The sequence below is a fragment of the Lolium perenne genome, chromosome 3 (assembly GCF_019359855.2).
Source record: "Lolium perenne isolate Kyuss_39 chromosome 3, Kyuss_2.0, whole genome shotgun sequence".
Taxonomy (NCBI): domain Eukaryota; kingdom Viridiplantae; phylum Streptophyta; class Magnoliopsida; order Poales; family Poaceae; genus Lolium; species Lolium perenne.
The window spans coordinates 239372776-239389055 of NC_067246.2; the positions used below are offsets into that span (position 1 = coordinate 239372776).

The 16280-nt window shown below is 44.7% G+C and overlaps 3 protein-coding genes across 4 annotated transcripts; 2 read left to right on the top strand and 1 right to left on the bottom strand.

Moving 5' to 3' along the window:
* The first annotated feature begins 453 nt into the window (after positions 1–453).
* On the top strand, positions 454–5041 carry LOC127343880 (uncharacterized). 2 transcript variants are annotated; one of them, XM_071828409.1, is made up of 3 exons: positions 454–710; positions 1372–1429; positions 2954–5041. In XM_071828409.1, the coding sequence occupies exon 3, from the start codon at positions 3000–3002 to the stop codon at positions 4671–4673; it is 1674 nt and encodes a 557-aa protein (XP_071684510.1). In that variant the 5' UTR covers positions 454–710; positions 1372–1429; positions 2954–2999; the 3' UTR covers positions 4674–5041. The 2 variants fall into 2 exon arrangements, with proteins under 2 accessions (XP_071684510.1, XP_051226034.1); XM_051370074.2 differs by lacking the exon at positions 1372–1429.
* Positions 5042–5458: 417 nt separating this feature from the next.
* Positions 5459–8026, bottom strand: LOC127339900 (protein THALLO). The gene is made up of 8 exons (XM_051365695.2): positions 7865–8026; positions 7727–7790; positions 7223–7352; positions 7023–7131; positions 6283–6500; positions 6089–6155; positions 5918–5986; positions 5459–5843 (listed from the first exon to the last, which is right to left on the bottom strand). Exons 3-8 carry the CDS (start codon positions 7330–7332, stop codon positions 5712–5714), a joined length of 705 nt encoding a protein of 234 aa, XP_051221655.2. The 5' UTR covers positions 7333–7352; positions 7727–7790; positions 7865–8026; the 3' UTR covers positions 5459–5711.
* Positions 8027–8189: 163 nt separating this feature from the next.
* LOC127343879 (uncharacterized) lies at positions 8190–8850 on the top strand. Its single transcript, XM_051370073.2, has 2 exons — positions 8190–8464; positions 8576–8850. Exons 1-2 carry the CDS (start codon positions 8297–8299, stop codon positions 8621–8623), a joined length of 216 nt encoding a protein of 71 aa, XP_051226033.1. The 5' UTR covers positions 8190–8296; the 3' UTR covers positions 8624–8850.
* Positions 8851–16280: the final 7430 nt, after the last annotated feature.

The following is a 16280-nucleotide window of genomic DNA, read 5'->3' on the forward strand; positions in this document are numbered from 1 at the left end:
AGAGCACGCGTCCTGCCGCCCTCGACGGCGGCTGAATCTCGTCGCCGTGCAGAACGCTTGCGGGTCAAAGTTGATTGACCGGAACACTGGCTGAATCTCGCCGCGTTCGGGCCTTTGTAACGCCGGCGAGCTGTACGGATAGATAGGCAGGGCCGCAGCAATTGGCTGGGTGCAGGAGTTTGCGAGGGAGGTGGAGCGACGAGTGGCGGCAACGACCTGGGCGAGCTAGAGTTCTCGAGAGAAGATGGTGAGACGTCGATCTGATTAGGAATTTCAGATAGGTGCGGCGAGGGATAGAACCGTCCTCCGTATTTTTCTATTTCCTCAAATTGATGCCAAAGGGCAATTCATCAAGTGCCAAAGAAAACTGGGGCAAAAAATAAAGCCCAAAGTAAAAGAGGGCAAAAAATCAAGTGGCAATGTAAATAGGGGCAAAAAATAAAATTCCCCCGTTTCTATCGGGCGACGCGAGCGACGAGAGGCGACGCGGGCGACTGGGAGGCGACACGGGCGACGAGCAGCGACGCCGGCGCCAAAGCTCCAAGACGACGCCAGCGCCAGCGCTCCAAGACGCCGCCGCCGCCGACGCTCCCCTGTCCGTCGCTCCCCTCGCCGTCGCTCCCTCTGACGCGCCGCCGACGCTTCTGCCGCCGCCGACCTGGAGCTCCTGCCGCCGCCGCCCCTCCTCTCCGTCGAAGCTTGAGTCGTTCGTGAGTACCATCCACCCCACCGCCTCCTCTCCCTGTACTTCTTGATGCTCCTCCTTTTTGTGATTTCTAGGGTTCCTATTTGTGAGATCTGGTTGAATTGATCTAGGGTTCTTGTGTCTTGGTTTCTATGATCTGGTAGCGTGTTTGTTTTTCTCCATTCTTGGGCTTGATTTCTATGATTTGAAGTGACACAGACAGTCACCGCGGCCGCGGTCACCTAGTACAAGCCTATTGCCCCCGCATGCTCCAAAAGAAATAAGAGAGGAAGACCAATGAATATTAGGAAAGACATATGCATGCTTCAGAAAGACAGTTGCAAGCTCCCAGAAAGATTACAGTCCAAAACCTCATCTCCTACTGTTTTCAGCAACAAAGCCACACCAAAACTCTACTAGAATCAGACGAAATAAACCATGCTTTTCTTGACTAGCAGCCTTGCTTGAGAAAATGCAATGCTTGGGTAATACTGTACAGGGATTTTATAATTTACAGTAGCTAAAGCCAGTGCCTCTCTTCGCGCTAGCGCCTCAAGAAAATCGCACTATCATGTAAAATTATTTACTTTTGGCCAGGTTGTAGAAACACAGTAGTTTTCTCAATTATTTACATTGATAACTCCACTGATTATGTCCTAATGGATTCCAAATCTTGTCACTAACAGAGCTGGTTTATCACCTCTGTGATATCAAAAAAAATGATTGTGAGGATCAGCCGATCAGGTAGTTCTTGTTTGCTTGGCTTTCATGCTTACTACTTCTGGCTAATTCCTAGAGCTGGTTATCATCTGGTTGTGAGGTACCTTTTCGTTGGTTTCAGAGAGAGGCTGTATGGATGACCAGGAATAATCACCTGTGCTGTCTCTAGCAGAAATACCTAGCCCTTGTCAAATTTCCAAAATCATACTTGGAGATTTATGGCATCTGTATGATTTACTGGCTCCGTGTAGGCTATCTCCGTTGAAGTTCAGTACTTGGAGATTGAACCTTCTCTTTTTGGCAGGAATAATTGCAGATTACTGCTCCAGCATGTTGGGAAGATGCAGAGGGTTTTGATATGTTCTTTTGTGCTTATTTAGTTTCTGATAGCCTTGTTAGATCACAAGAACTCAACTTGTCAAACATATCCTGTAGTTTCAGTACTTGCTCAGAACCATGTGTGTGAGCTTGTGGATCTTGACCAGATTTGATATATCAGTTCGAGCCTATCCACTTTGAATTCCTCTATTTGTTTCATGTCTCCGAAAAGTGGATTATGAGTCTTTTTTCTCGAGAAAACGCAAAGGACTCTCTGCGTTTCATTTCATTGAAAAGATGGGGGGAAACAAGTTTACAAGCCTTCTAGGAGGTGGGTTACAGATGATAGCCAAGAAAAGCCTAGTGTACATCCCAGGTTGTTGGCAGCACGACGCCAAGCCCGGTGGCGCCCGCCTGTGCCCAAAGCCTAGCCTCGCACTGGATGTCACGCACAAGGTCGGCGACCGAAGGCCGCCCTCGCTCGAAGACGCAGTTGTTCCTGTGCTTCCAAACCATCCATGGCACCAGCAGCGCAGCAGACCCCAGTCCCCTACGCATCGGTTTCGGAGCTGAGCGCTTAGCAGTGTCCAGCCAGGCGAAGATTGATGCGTCCGCCTCCTCCGGAGGCCGGCATGGGATACGTAGCCAGGCCATGAGCTAACTGTACCAATTATTGAATTTCTATCTATTCAGTGTAATTATTGAATTTCTATCTATTTAATGTGCTAAAAAAGGATCGGATTTTTATTTGTGATGCAAGTCTAGTTTAAACTGTCAAAAAAGATTGAATTTTTATCCATTTGTGTTGAATACACTTGAATACACTAGTTTGTAAAAACCAGTGTTCCAAACAAGTGTTTTAGGTAAAACGGATTTTGTAGTGTTTTAGGTAGTGTTTTGTGTGGTTGGTGTTTTCACCCAAAACACTCCTCAAAACACCCCTCAAAACACAGAAAAACATTGGCACCAAATGAGGCCTCAAGGTCTCGAAGCGCCCCTATTCCATTCTTTTATTGCCCCTTCCTGTGTATCTCAGTTAGTGTTAGAATTCTTTTTCATATGTTTCTTGTTGATTTCTTCTTGACTCGATGAGTAATTGGCTGTTACGTGTATTCGTACCCCTTCCTGTGTATCTCAATTAATGTTAGAATTCTTTTTCATATGTTTCTTGTTGATTTGTTCTTGACTCGATGAGTAATTAATTGGCTGTTACGTGTATTCATACTGCAGCGTCGAACCAAACAGGTCTGTAACCGTAAGCCAAACACCTCCAAAGATGGGAAGGGGCGAAGGGGAGAAGGAATCAAAGCGCCGACGCGGCCGCAGCAGCAAGAGGTCCCCTTCCCCTTCCTCGACCTCCTCTACAAGCCACAGCCCCGAGCCCCGGAGTCGCAGCAGCAGCAGCAAGAGGTCTCGTCGCCACCGCCGTCACCACAAGAGCAGTTCCCGTGGCGACGACCGCCGCCGCCACCGGAGACGCCACCAGTCGAGGTCGGACTCGGATGATTCAGATAGGGTGGAGGAGGCGCAGCAGATTGTCCGTGACATTCTCTGCGAATTCCCAGCCATCGCCAGTGAGCTTCGTCAACTTCTCCAAATGGTAGATAGTGGTGAAGGAATTGATATATCTGGAATTTCTGACAAGCCATTGGTGAAGCGCCTGAAGAAACTTTTCAGATCACTGAGACTAAAAGAAAGTGCAAATGGAGCTTACTTGCTGCCACCAAAAAGTGTTCCTACCCTTGATGTTGTTGGACCAGCATTACCAGGAAGTGCCAAACTTGGAGGTGATCAAAATGAAAGTGTGGCATCACAAGGGAGACAAGTACTGCAGCCTAACTTTGACGTACAAAATAGAGACGCTAACCCTCCTGAAGACGAACGACAAGTTGATCGGGTAGAGGAGGCCCCTGTAAAGAGGGTAATTGGCCCTGCAATGCCTTCACGTGAATTACTAGCTGCAGCAGCTGAAATGACGGAGGCTCTTAGGTGCCGCGATGCTGAATTGGAAGCCGATGATGGTTTTCTTATAGGCCCTCCACCACCTGCCATGGTCGCTGAAGCTGCATCTGCAAATGAAGCCGAGCGATTCGAAGAGGTTACTCGAATATTGGGTGCTGATGCAGATGCACTCTATGACGTTCTGGGCATAAACTGGAAGATGTCACCTGAGAACATCAAGAAAAGGTATTGGAAGCTATCTCTTTTAGTGCATCCGGACAAGTGCCCTCATCCTTCAGCACAGGAGGCATTCGTCAAACTGAACAATGCTTTCAAAGACTTGCAAGACCCTCAAAAGAGAGGCGCAATAGATGAGAAGATTAAAAAGAAAGAAGAGATGGAACAATTTGAGGTTGAGCTTAAAGCAATGCGCGAGGCTGCAGAATGGAGACGATTACAAGGTATATCTCTTGAAGGCGATGAGGAACTTTTGGCAGTTCCGAAACAACCAGAGGCACCACCAACCCGGGATGAATGGATGACTACGTTGCCACCTGAAAGAAAAGCTGGAGTGCCAATGCATTCAACTACATCATTTAGCATGAATGGTAAAGAAGGACGTGGTGACACAAGTGCATGGACAGATACTCCTCTTGATAGAGCCCAAAAAGCACAGCAAAACTACTTAGAAGCCTACGACAAAGCGAAGGCAATTGCAGATGGATATGAAGAACAGGTCAAAGCGTCAGATGCTTCTCTTGTAGATAAATACAACTCCTCCAAACGATCAGTATCTCTTGTGCAAAAGCATCGAGAGAGCAAAAAGGAGAAAAAGAAGCATAAGCAACGTGAGAAAGAAGAATGGGAGGAAAACCACCCATGGAAGCCATGGGATCGTGAGAAAGATATTGCTGCTGGGCGGCAAAATGTGGCTTTAGATCCAGAGAACATGACACAGGGATTGTCATCCCGTTTCTCATCTGGAGCTGTGCAGCGGAACTTCCTGTGAGCAATTTAGATATGACCAAGGAAGCATGGCCTAATTTGGTGCCCAATACTGGTGTTGGATGCCAGCCAAAGTTGCCGGGGGCACAGAAACCATAGAGGAAAGTTCACATGTTGAATTCCATTGGCGGGAGACGTGGTGTTTTCTAGAGAGAGCTCAAGTTGTCGACATATAAGGAACTGTTTTGCTTAAGAGTTGTTTCCAACTGTGTAACAACTCCAGGTATGTCTTTGTACATGGCTCGTCTTTGCTGAGTGCTAAGATATGTTTGAGATTTAAATGAACGAGCATTGTTGTAATACTATCGTGCGATTCATTGACTTGCTGTGTAATGAATCGTGCGTTGGTAACAAAAATAATGTTTCTTCTCACTGCCTGCCTGCCAATCGTGCACTGGATGTTGCCTGCCTGCCAATCGTGCACTGTATGTTGCCTGCCATATACTCTCTGGCCAATTTGAAAAGCACACCCGGTCGGTCGACGATGGAGCAGCAAAGTGCGCCCAGGGGCCAGGAGAAGAAGCAGAGGTATATACCCAGTGGGCGTGTATGTGTGGATCCAGTACTATGTTTGTTTCTTTTGCTTAATGAAAGCAGGGCTATATGCCTTTTATATCTAAAAAAATGAGAAGAAGAAATTGGATGCATAAAGATAGCACCAACTGTGCTGCAACTTCACCGTACGAATCTACCTGATTTCTTGATACGGGGCAAAAACACCAACTCTAATCCGGCAAATCTGATGTTCTGTCTGCTGTCACAACAGCCCAGTCGTCCAAATAGCTAGACCGACCGTTCCAATGTTTTTTCAGTTATGCACGCCCATCCAGTGACCATCACTTTACGCCTATCTTCTTTCCATGCAAAACTTGTATACCACGACCAGACAAGATTTTCTTATTCATTACAAAGATGTTACACTAGCAACCAGGTCTCACTAACATTCTCCACATCCTCGAGATGATCATACATGAAGCAATTGCAGATAATACATGTCCTTTTCATCCACTTCATATCATGTTTGTTTTGTGTGAACTCTCCATCAACCCCGGAGCCTAGTGCTACGACTCACATTTGGATTGATGCCTGACATTTCACCTCCATATGAACCTGAAGGCTTCTTCATGCTGCGCACTTGACCTTTCCGAGCAGTGACCTTTTTCTGATGCTTAGCCTGGAAAATAATAACACAAGAAATGAATACCATCATCCAGCCAAGTCAACTGCCACGTATATCATTTTACTTACCCTGTATTTCTGTCGTGGATTCTTGAGTTTCTTGTTCCTAGAACGACTCAAACCCCGGTTCTTCTCCATCTGCATGAGTACGAATTTGTTTATATTATAAGATAAATGTATCAGCAAACTGAAAAAAACAATAGAAGGTACCACACACTTCAGCCAAGGAGAAGATTTTACCTGGTACGAGATCTTCCTCTTGCCATCTCCTTCAATCTCTTCCTCGAGTGGTTTACCGATAGGAGCTCTGTCATTCAGAAACAAAAAGTGTCAGCACATCATTTTGTTAAGGGAAGCACCTTATTATCCTTTCCAAATACAGTAGCATCTTATTATCCTTATCTCGTTTTGTCGATGGAACAAACAGTGACTACCTTTGTTTTCTCAAGAGTTTTTCAGTTCTTTGCCTTTTTACAGCCTTGTAGAATTCATCTTCATCACTGGATTGGTCAGGTTTCTGTTCAGCATGATTACCATCTTGTGGCAACTCATCATCTTCACCTCTTACTCTTGCAAGAACACGTAGCTCATGTTGTCGTCGTTTTTTACCAATATCATCACGTTTTGGAATGTCATCATCGCCAGAAACAAACTTGATGACATGCCACATGGCGAGATGAGGAATGAAGTTAATAGCAGCTCGAAACAACATAACGACAAATTGCATACAAAGTCACATGGTGGAAGATACAGAAACCCTAAATCGGTGTTAAAATGGTTGGTTCATGCTTCTAGATAGAAGGAATAAATTAATAACCAACAACTATACCACACAGCCAGTGAGCTAGATGAGGAAAAAGTTAAGAGCAGCTCCAACCAACAGCAAATTGCATATGAAGGCACATGATGGCGATACACCAACGCCGAAGCCCGTGTTAAAATGGTTGACTCAAGATTATAAGTAGAAGGAATAAATTAATAATCAACAATTATATAAATATTATAGAAAATATCTTAAATGACAAGCGTAACTAGTTTACCATTCTTACAGCTATCAAAGAACATTTTATGCGCAAGCAGATTTACATATTTCATTAAAGCTAAAAATAGCGAACTATAAATATGTTCATCAGAAAAACGAAACCTGTAAAATAACAACGCCTATATTGGGTACCTTGTTTTTATTTGATTTAGCTCCATCTACCAAGAGCTTCCTAGGTCTGACCACTTGATTATTTTTCTCCACATCATCATCAAAGTCATCCAGTGTTTGCAGATCTTTCCTAAATATCAACAAAATATCTTGATGAACCTATAAGAAAATGGTCAACTATTACGTGACTGAAAAAAGAGATGGTATAAGATATAGCTCACCTATTATTAGATGCCCTGGTGTTTGACAACTTCTCTGACTTCAACCACACCGATTTATAGAGCCCTTTTTCTTTTAATCTTTCTTCACGATTTGATCTTGCTTTCAACATTTTCAGGCTTTGCAAATATCCTGTGTTTTATATTTATTCAGCTTGTATAACCCGGATTTAACTGAGAATTTTACAATATCAAAGGAGTATACTTAACAGTTCAACCATGCTCTTGCTTTTCCTAATTTCAAGATGCCCTACATTAGATTATTTGCCATGCCTAGAAAAAAAAGGCATGCCAACACAGATCACAGTTTTTCAATCACAAGTCATACCATCACAGATCGTAGATCGCAATTTCAATCGAACATCACATTATTAAAAGTTGTAACAGCACAAATTATAAATCACAACATCACAGTTCATACCAAAACTAAATTTACAAGTTTACACAATATATGTTCTTTACTCCATACTAATTACAAATCGGGAGACGGGACAGAAACTTTCTTACCGGCGGGCGGCGGTGGTGGTCACGGCCTCGCGGCCGCCGTTCGATGGGGAGCGGAAGAAGTGGCCTACAGTAGATGGCGCCGGCGTCAGCGAAGAGAATTAATGGTCGAGGTCACGAGGCAAAGAGAAGAGCACCAACCGTCGGCCGTCGTGTCGAGCAGCTGGGACGGAAGGAGGGACGGCGGAAAGAGCGACGATCGCCGGCCGTGGTCAGTGCCGCCGCCTCGGTGAAGTTTTGGGCAAAATCCTATGCGCCGCTCGTTACGGGGAATACCGATCGGCCTAGTACCACGCCTGCCGCATGCACCGGCCCATTAGCTAGAGTCCTGCACGTCAAAATAGAAAAAAAAACATAAGTAACGTAGTCCCAGGAATCTGCATTCGTTTCCCGAAAGCAAGACTTACAAAGTACGCCTTCGTGCTCTGGTCACGCTATTCTGGCCCGTCTACGGTACAGAAGGAAAGCGGCCGTCTGCCAGTCTCTCCCACACAAACAAGACCAATCTTCGGCGAGCCACCGGCACATTCTCACAGCGGAGCGGCGGCGGATTCAGAGAGAGGAGACGAGAAGATGGGCGGCGGCATGGAGGTGAACAGGAACCGGTGGATCGAGGAGTGGGGCGCCGACCGGGAGAACCTCGAGCTCAAGTTCCGCTTCACCCGCCGTAGCCTCGCCATCATCGGCATCTTCGGCCTCGCCGTCCCCATCCTCGTCTACAAGGGCATCGTTCGCGAATTCGTAAGCACCCCGGATCCTCGGTCCATCGAGGCCCATCTCTGCCCGCATCTCCTGCTCTCCTTTCTCCGAACCCTAAACCAAATCTGAGCGTGTGGTTGGAAATGGATGCAGCATATGCAGGACGAGGACGCCGGCCGGCCCTACAGGAAGTTCCTGTGAGCCTCGCCTCCGGTGGAATTCCAGAACCGGGCCGTCTGCCGGGCCTCGGTCGGGGAGATGGAGTCGCCGTTCGGTTTGTTCCCGTGCTGCTGTAATCAGATCGGAGTATTTTGGAATTCTCAAGTTGTGTGCTATCTGTTCAATAAGCTGTAATGAAATGCTATGCTTTCAACTACTGAAAACCTGACCAGTTTGATTTCGTTAATTTGAGGTGAATATTTGTGTTATCCGACGATATTTGTGCTTTGGATCAAATGGGGATTAGGTCGAGTTGATATGTAGCTGTAGACTAGTCTGCCCCGCTGACGATAGCAAGCACGTTTCTGAGCTTAGGTGTTAGCTCGGCACGAAACTGAAGATTGAATCTGAGGTTTAGAGCATTGATGCTTTACTTGTCATACCTGCATATAGTTATATAGATCTAAGTGGATCGGAATCTCTATTGAGAATGATGGTATCACTAGGCAGTTCTGATGTGATTTGATTTAGGTTCAGTTTTATACAATAAGCTGTAATGAAATGCTATCCTTCCAACTCCTGAAACCTGACCAGTTTGATTTCGTTAATTTTAGGTGAATATTTGTGTTATGTGACGCTATTTGTGGTTTGTATCAAATGGGGATTAGTTCGAGGTGATATCTAGTTGTAGACTAGTCTGTCCTGCTGCTGATAGCAAGCACGTTTCTTAGCTTAGGTTTTAGCTCAGCATGAAACTAAGATTGATTCCGGGGTTTAGAGCGTTGATGCTTTACTGGTCATACCTGCATATAGTTATATAGATCTGAGTGGATTGGAATCTCTATTGAGAGTGATGGTATCACTAGGCAGTTCTGATGTGATTTGATTTTGGTTCAGCTTTATACAATTGAGGTTCTGTGATATTTGTTCGTTAATCGCATTGTCATAGTGTGGGTTTTAACTATAAATCTAACGCTGGTTCTACTGAATGGTATTGCTAGGCATTTCCGATTTGATTTGGGCAAGCTTCATTTTTATACAATTAAGGTTCTATGATCTTTGTTCATTAGTCACATTGTCATACTGATATATAAATCTTGTTTGCCTTTAAATTAATATATCTAATTATTGGTTATACTAATATATTGCATGAATACTTGGTAGATATGGTACTTTCATGGCTTGTTTACCTATTATATGGCATAATGTTTGATCGTCTGTCTTCTTACAATAAATTTACCACCATATGTAGCAAACTTACAACTTATATTTGTACCATTATGCTCTTATCCTCTCCACCTGAGAAATCTTGTTTTTTAAAATGTGCTTGTCCAGTTTCACAAGTTTCAGCAGTGTTGATAGTTATAAAATTGGTAGTATCACTTGGATTACTGGAGCAGTCGGTAGCAGTTTCTTAGTGGAAGTTCCTGTGAGCCTTGCCTCCGGTGGATTTCGAGAACCGGGCCGTCTGCCGGGCTTCGGTCGGGGAGATGGAATCGCCGTTCGGTTTGTTCCCGTGCTGCTGTAGTCAGATCGGAGTATTTTGGAATTCACAAGTTATGTGGTATCTGTTCAATAAGCTGTAATGAAATGCTATGCTTTCAACTCCTGAAAACCTGACCAGTTTGATTTCGTTAATTTGAGGTGAATATTTGCGTTATGTGACGCTATTTGTGCTTTGGATCAAATGGGGATTAGTTCGAGGTGGTATGTAGCTGTAGACTAGTCTGTCCTGCTGACGATAGCAAGCACGTTTCTGAGCTTAGGTGTTAGCTCAGCATGAAACTAAGATTGATTTCGAGGTTTAGAGCGTTGATGCTTTACTGGTCATACCTGCATAGAGTTATTCTGAGTGGATTGGAATCTCTATTGAGAACGATGGTATGACTAGCCAGTTTTGATGTGATTTGATTTAGTTTCAGTTTTATACAATTGAGGTTCTGTGATATTTGTTCGTTAATCGCATTGTCATAGTTTGGCTTTTAACTATAAATCTAACGCTGGTTCTACTGAATGATGGTATCGCTAGGCATTTCCGATGTGATTTGGGTTAGCTTCATTTTTATTCAATTGAGGTTCTGTGATCATTGTTCATTAGTAGCATTGTCATACTGATATATAAATCTTGCTTGGCTTTAAAATCTAATTATTAGTTATACTAATAGATTGCATGAATACTTGCTATATATGGTACTTTCATGCCTTGATTTTTGTTAGCCATCAGTTTATTCGACTTGTATATCTTTTTGTGCTTTATGTTTGGTGGTCTGTAATTTCTTCCAATAAGTTTACCACCATATGTAGAAGACTTACAATTTATATTTGTACCATTATGTTCTTGTCCTCTCCACCTGAGAATTCTTTTTTCTTAAATATGCTTATCCAATTTCACAACTTTCATCAGCGATGAACTGGTTAGCTATAAAATTGTTATTATGACTTGGATTAGTTTCATCAGTGATGAGCAGTCGGTAGGTGTTTTTTAGTGGAACTGTGATAAAAAAATGGGGCCTGAAACTATGAATGGACAGATAACTTTCCTTGTATCTTCTAGAGTTAATGGCGTAAATCTAGCAGATCGTGTCAAACTACATGTAGCTTGAACCATATTTTTACTGGCGTGTTGATGTGGCACAAACATTTATCGAGGTGCAACTGAAAAACACAATGTTGACTCCCAGTGATGAACACTGATCAGTTATCAACAACTTAACCCTAAACATTTCAACAACATAGGAATGATGTGAGACCTCGAGTACGGGTTCTGTCTTCTATAACATATATTCATTGGCGTTTTTTTTTTTTGAACGTGGCACCGTAGGGGTTTTTCATTAAATATATTTTTCATTGGCGTTTTTCTAACTGGGTTGTCTTCTTTCTTGAGGTCTCTCATTAGCTTCTGTTAGTGCACAAGATTGATTTTGTCATACACTGGTTTTCGAAAGGATTGGTCTAGTATAGTTGGCTAAAGGATATGCTTAAACTGTGTTGGGGGTATGTAGGAGAAATCATTCAACCTTTCCTTCATGAAAATATGGTATCGTATCACCTTTCGTAACCTTAAATCGAAGCTCTGTAACAGATTTGTTTAGCTGGGGGTATGTAGGAGAAAGCATTCAGCCTTTCCTTTATGAAAATATGGTATCGTATCACCTTTGGTAACCTTATATCGAAGCTCTGTAACAGATTTGTTTAGCTTTTACTGGACATGTTTATTTGCCGATGCACCATTTGTGCTGATATCCTGTCTACCTTCAGAATTCTAGTTAAACATATATCTCAAACATACTTGGTTCAAGAGTTTTTAAATCACGTGTTTTCTGTTGGATATCCCCTCCTTTACCAATGATATTCCCTCCTTTATCCATGTTAGCATGAACTGTTCGTAATCCTTTCACCTAATCTCAATGTCCATGTCTCATGCACATAGATGCTAGTGTCGTGTACAACGTTGTCAATTGTCGGAGACATCATTCTTTTGGTTGTGTGATTTATTTACACACGGAGTCCTGTTTAATTTATTGCCTCCAAAACCTAATCCTGATGTGGACTGCAACTTATCATCTAGGTTGAATGTAAAGCTGTTACTAACTGCTAATCTGCATCTGAGTCCTTCATAGCCTGGATTATAGATCGTAGTAGAGTTGAGCTGTTGTTCGCAAGTGGTTGTACTCTTTAATATTCTTGCTTAGAGGAAACTTCTTCTCTGCATCGTTTGCAGCTTCTAAAAATGAAACTTAGAATACTTGGGGTTGTTTGAGCTTTTGCACACTCTTCTGAACAAGTCATTGACAGAACTATTAACTGTCGTAACTTTATTAGTCTAATATTTTGGTCAGCTCCTCCTTATTTTGTGGCAGTCAGACTAGGCAACTTGTTACCGTAAGGGGTGGGTTACAATACTATTCGAGAACAAACTTCATTGCGATCATTGCACCTAGCACTGGGACCAAGCTGAGGGTCTGCAACCTCTGACTAGATCCAAGTTACGCCAGTACGATGATAGCATTGACATCTACAATCATATTAAGAGTGTCAAAACAGGTGAAGAATTGGTAGCTGTTGGTGAAAATGTCAAACTCCAGAGATTTAAAATAAACTCAAATGGTGTATAGCTAGCCAACTTGTAATTCTAGTTATCCCACTAGCGTGGCTGTATCCAACTTGCAATTTTTTTCCAATCGGCCCAACTGAAACACACGGTCTCTTCGACAGAATCAGCGAACCAGTCCACAATCAACTTTGTTCTTTTTTTTCTTAGTGTTACATCATGTACTCCACACAACACCATATAAAACAGAATCACCAATGAGGTTTAGATTACAAAATATTCCCTATGGTTCTTAGAAATTGACTCTACCTCATGCATGGGACCGAAGTTGAGGCGTGGAAGGAATTGATCCTCATAGAACATCAACTTTGCGCAGACCCAAATACTCCCCCATTTCATCGAAAAACTAGTTCTCATCATCTCATGAGGAGTAAACTACAGAAAACTACCGCATTTCGGGCTAGGGTAACAGGTTAATTAGTACCAACTTTGCTACATTTTGCGAAAAACTACCAATTCAGGTGCACAAATCACACTAATTCATGTCCAAGAACACAGTCCTTGCAGGTGGGCCAGGTGTAAGAGCTGACCTGGCCGCCAACATGGAGGATGAGCTGAGTTGGAGATGAGATGGACATGGGCCCGCCATCATCCCAATATTTCCCTTTCTTCTTTATTTTTTCCTTCTTTCTCCCGGTGGATTGGCCTCCTCCTTCTAGTTCCATGCAACCCACGTCAAGGCGGCCATCGCCGGCCTGGCTCCGTCGTCTTAGGTGGCCACGGTCGTCGTCGACCTCTTCTTCACGGCCCTATTCCAGGTGGCTGACAAGCTCGCCGGGCCGGTGCAGATGTACTTTGCATGTGCGTCCCCCACCACGTTCCTCGTGCTCATGTTGCGTCTGCTGGTGCTTCACGAGGATCTCGCCGGCCCTGGGTTTAAGGAGATGAACTTTATAGTGGAAGTCGTGGCAGAGCAGCGTTATAGCCGAGGTGCACTGGAGCATCGCCGACGTTGAAGTTCGCGGAGACGAACGCTAGTGAACATCGGTGGAGCGCCACATGGAGAGAGATTGACGGGGAAGAGGTCTAGGAGCTCAGTAGGTTGACGAAGGCGAGGTCAGAGAGAACAGGGGAGGACGTAGGCGGCCGGAATCGGCGGATCCCTCGCCGATGTTAGGGATGGATTCGATGATTTTGCCGTCAATTGGAGAGCTCGCAGAGCTATTCCTTGCACCCGGGGGGAGAGGATAATGAGGCACATCTCATGGAGGTAACAGCGGGACTTGGGGCGTTCGGTGGTGAGGACATGGTCGAAGTTTCTGCGTGGCGTGGCAGCCATGGTGTGCTCGTGTTTTCAGGGATACATGCAGTTCGACGCGGCGGCGCTATTGAAGGGGTCTGGGGAGGCGCTCCGGTGGGAGGCGGCAAGGTTCCATGCGTCACACGGGTAGGAGGCGGAGGGAAGCAGGGGGAGCCTGGCCGGTGGCAAGCTAGGCTGGATGCCAGACCTGGCTAGTGGAGCGGAGGTGGGAGGCGATCGTGTGGCTCCGGTCAATTGAGGGTGGTGGGGCTGACAAGTGGGCCCTACATCCTACTCAGCTCATCCTCCATGTTGGCGGCCACATCAACTCTTCCAGCTCGGCCCCACCCTGACGTCCAAATGTTCTTAGACGTGAATTAGTGCGATTTGTAACCGCTGTGCCCTGAATTGGTATTTCTTCGCAAAAATTAGCAAAATTTGGTACTTACCTATTACCCTAACTCGAAATATGGTAGTTTTCTTTAATTTACTCTCTCATAAGTCATGACGAATTCAATTTTCAGGAGTAATGCAATGCGAACGTCATCTCCACGCTACAGCTTGTCACCACCCTTTGTTCCGGCAAAAGAACGACTACTGCCTCCATCAATCATCGACATCACTAGGGTGGAATCGAGCCGAGCCGAGCCGGCTCGAGGCTTGGCTCGTGTAGGCTCGACGATATTCGAGCCGAGCCCAGGCTTGGCTTGCTGCAGATGATAACATAAAAATCAGGCTCGAGGCTCGGCTCGCGAGCCTTCCACCAGATTAGCCTGTTGGAGATATGCCCAAGAGGCAATAATAAAATGGTTATTATAATATATCTTTGAGTTTATGATAATGTTTACATACCATGCTATTATTGTATTAACTGAAACATTGATACATGTGTGTTATGTGAACAACAAGGAGTCCCTAGTAAGACTCTTGTATAACTAGCTTGTTGATTAATAGATGATCATCGTTTCATGATCATGAACATTGGATGTTATTAATAACAAGGTTATGTCATTATATGAATGTCATAATGGACACACCCAATTAAGCGTAGCATAAGATCACGTCATTAAGTTATTTGCTATAAGCTTTCGATACATAGTTACCTAGTTCTTCGATCATGAGATCATGTAAATCACTTATACCGGAAGGGTACTTTGATTACATCAAACGCCACTGCGTAAATGGGTGGTTATAAATGTGGGATTAAGTATCTGGAAAGTATGAGTTGAGGCATATGGATCAACAGTGAGATTTGTCCATCCCGATGACGGATAGATATACTCTGGGCCCTCTCGGTGGAATGTCGTCTAATTAGCTTGCAAGCATATGAATGGTTCATAAGATACCACATACCACGGTACGAGTAAAGTGTACTTGTCAGGAGACGAGGTTGAACAAGGTATAGAGATACCGATGATCAAACCTCGGACAAGTAAAATATCGCGTGACAAAGGGAATCGGTATTGTATGTGAATGGTTCATTCGATCACTAAGTCATCGTTGAATATGTGGGAGCCATTATGGATCTCCAGATCCCGCTATTGGTTATTGGTCGGAGAGAAGTCTCAACCATGTCTGCATAGTTCACAAACCGTAGGGTGACACACTTAAGGTTTGATGTTGTTTAAGTAGATATGGAAATATGGAATGGAGTTCGAAGTTTTGTTCGGAGTCTCGGATGGGATCCAGGACATCACGAGGAGTTCCGGAATGGTCCGGAGAATAAGATTCATATATAGGAAGTCATATTCCAAGTTTGGAAATGATCTGGTGCATTTATGGCAGGTTCTAGAAGGTTCTAGAAAAGTCCGGAAGAAAGGCACTATGGAAGGTGGGACTCCACAAGCTTGGCCGGCCAAACCCTAAGGGAGGAGTCCCAGGTGGGCTCCACCTGAGGTGGCCGGCCACCCTCCCTCAAGGAAAGGTGGGAATCCCACCTAGAGTGGGACTCCAATCCTGAGTAGGTTCCCACCAAAGGTAGGTTTTGGTGTTGGGGTCTTATTCGAAGACTTGGGATACAACTCTTAGAGCTTCCACCTATATAATGAGGGACATAGGGGAGGGGCCGGCCACACCAAGCCCTCCTAGGCCACAGCCCCCAAGTGGCCGGCGCCCTAGACCCCCTCTCCCAAATCCTAGCGCTCCTCCTCCACCACATCTCCCGCATACGCTTAGCGAAGCTCCGCCGGAGATCTCCATCGACACCGCCACCACGCCGTCGTGCTGCCGGGATTCCGAGGAGGATCTACTACTTCCGCTGCCCGCTGGAACGGGGAGAAGGACGTCGTCTTCATCAACACCGAACGTGTGACCGAGTACGGAGGTGCTGCCCGATTGTGGCACCGTCA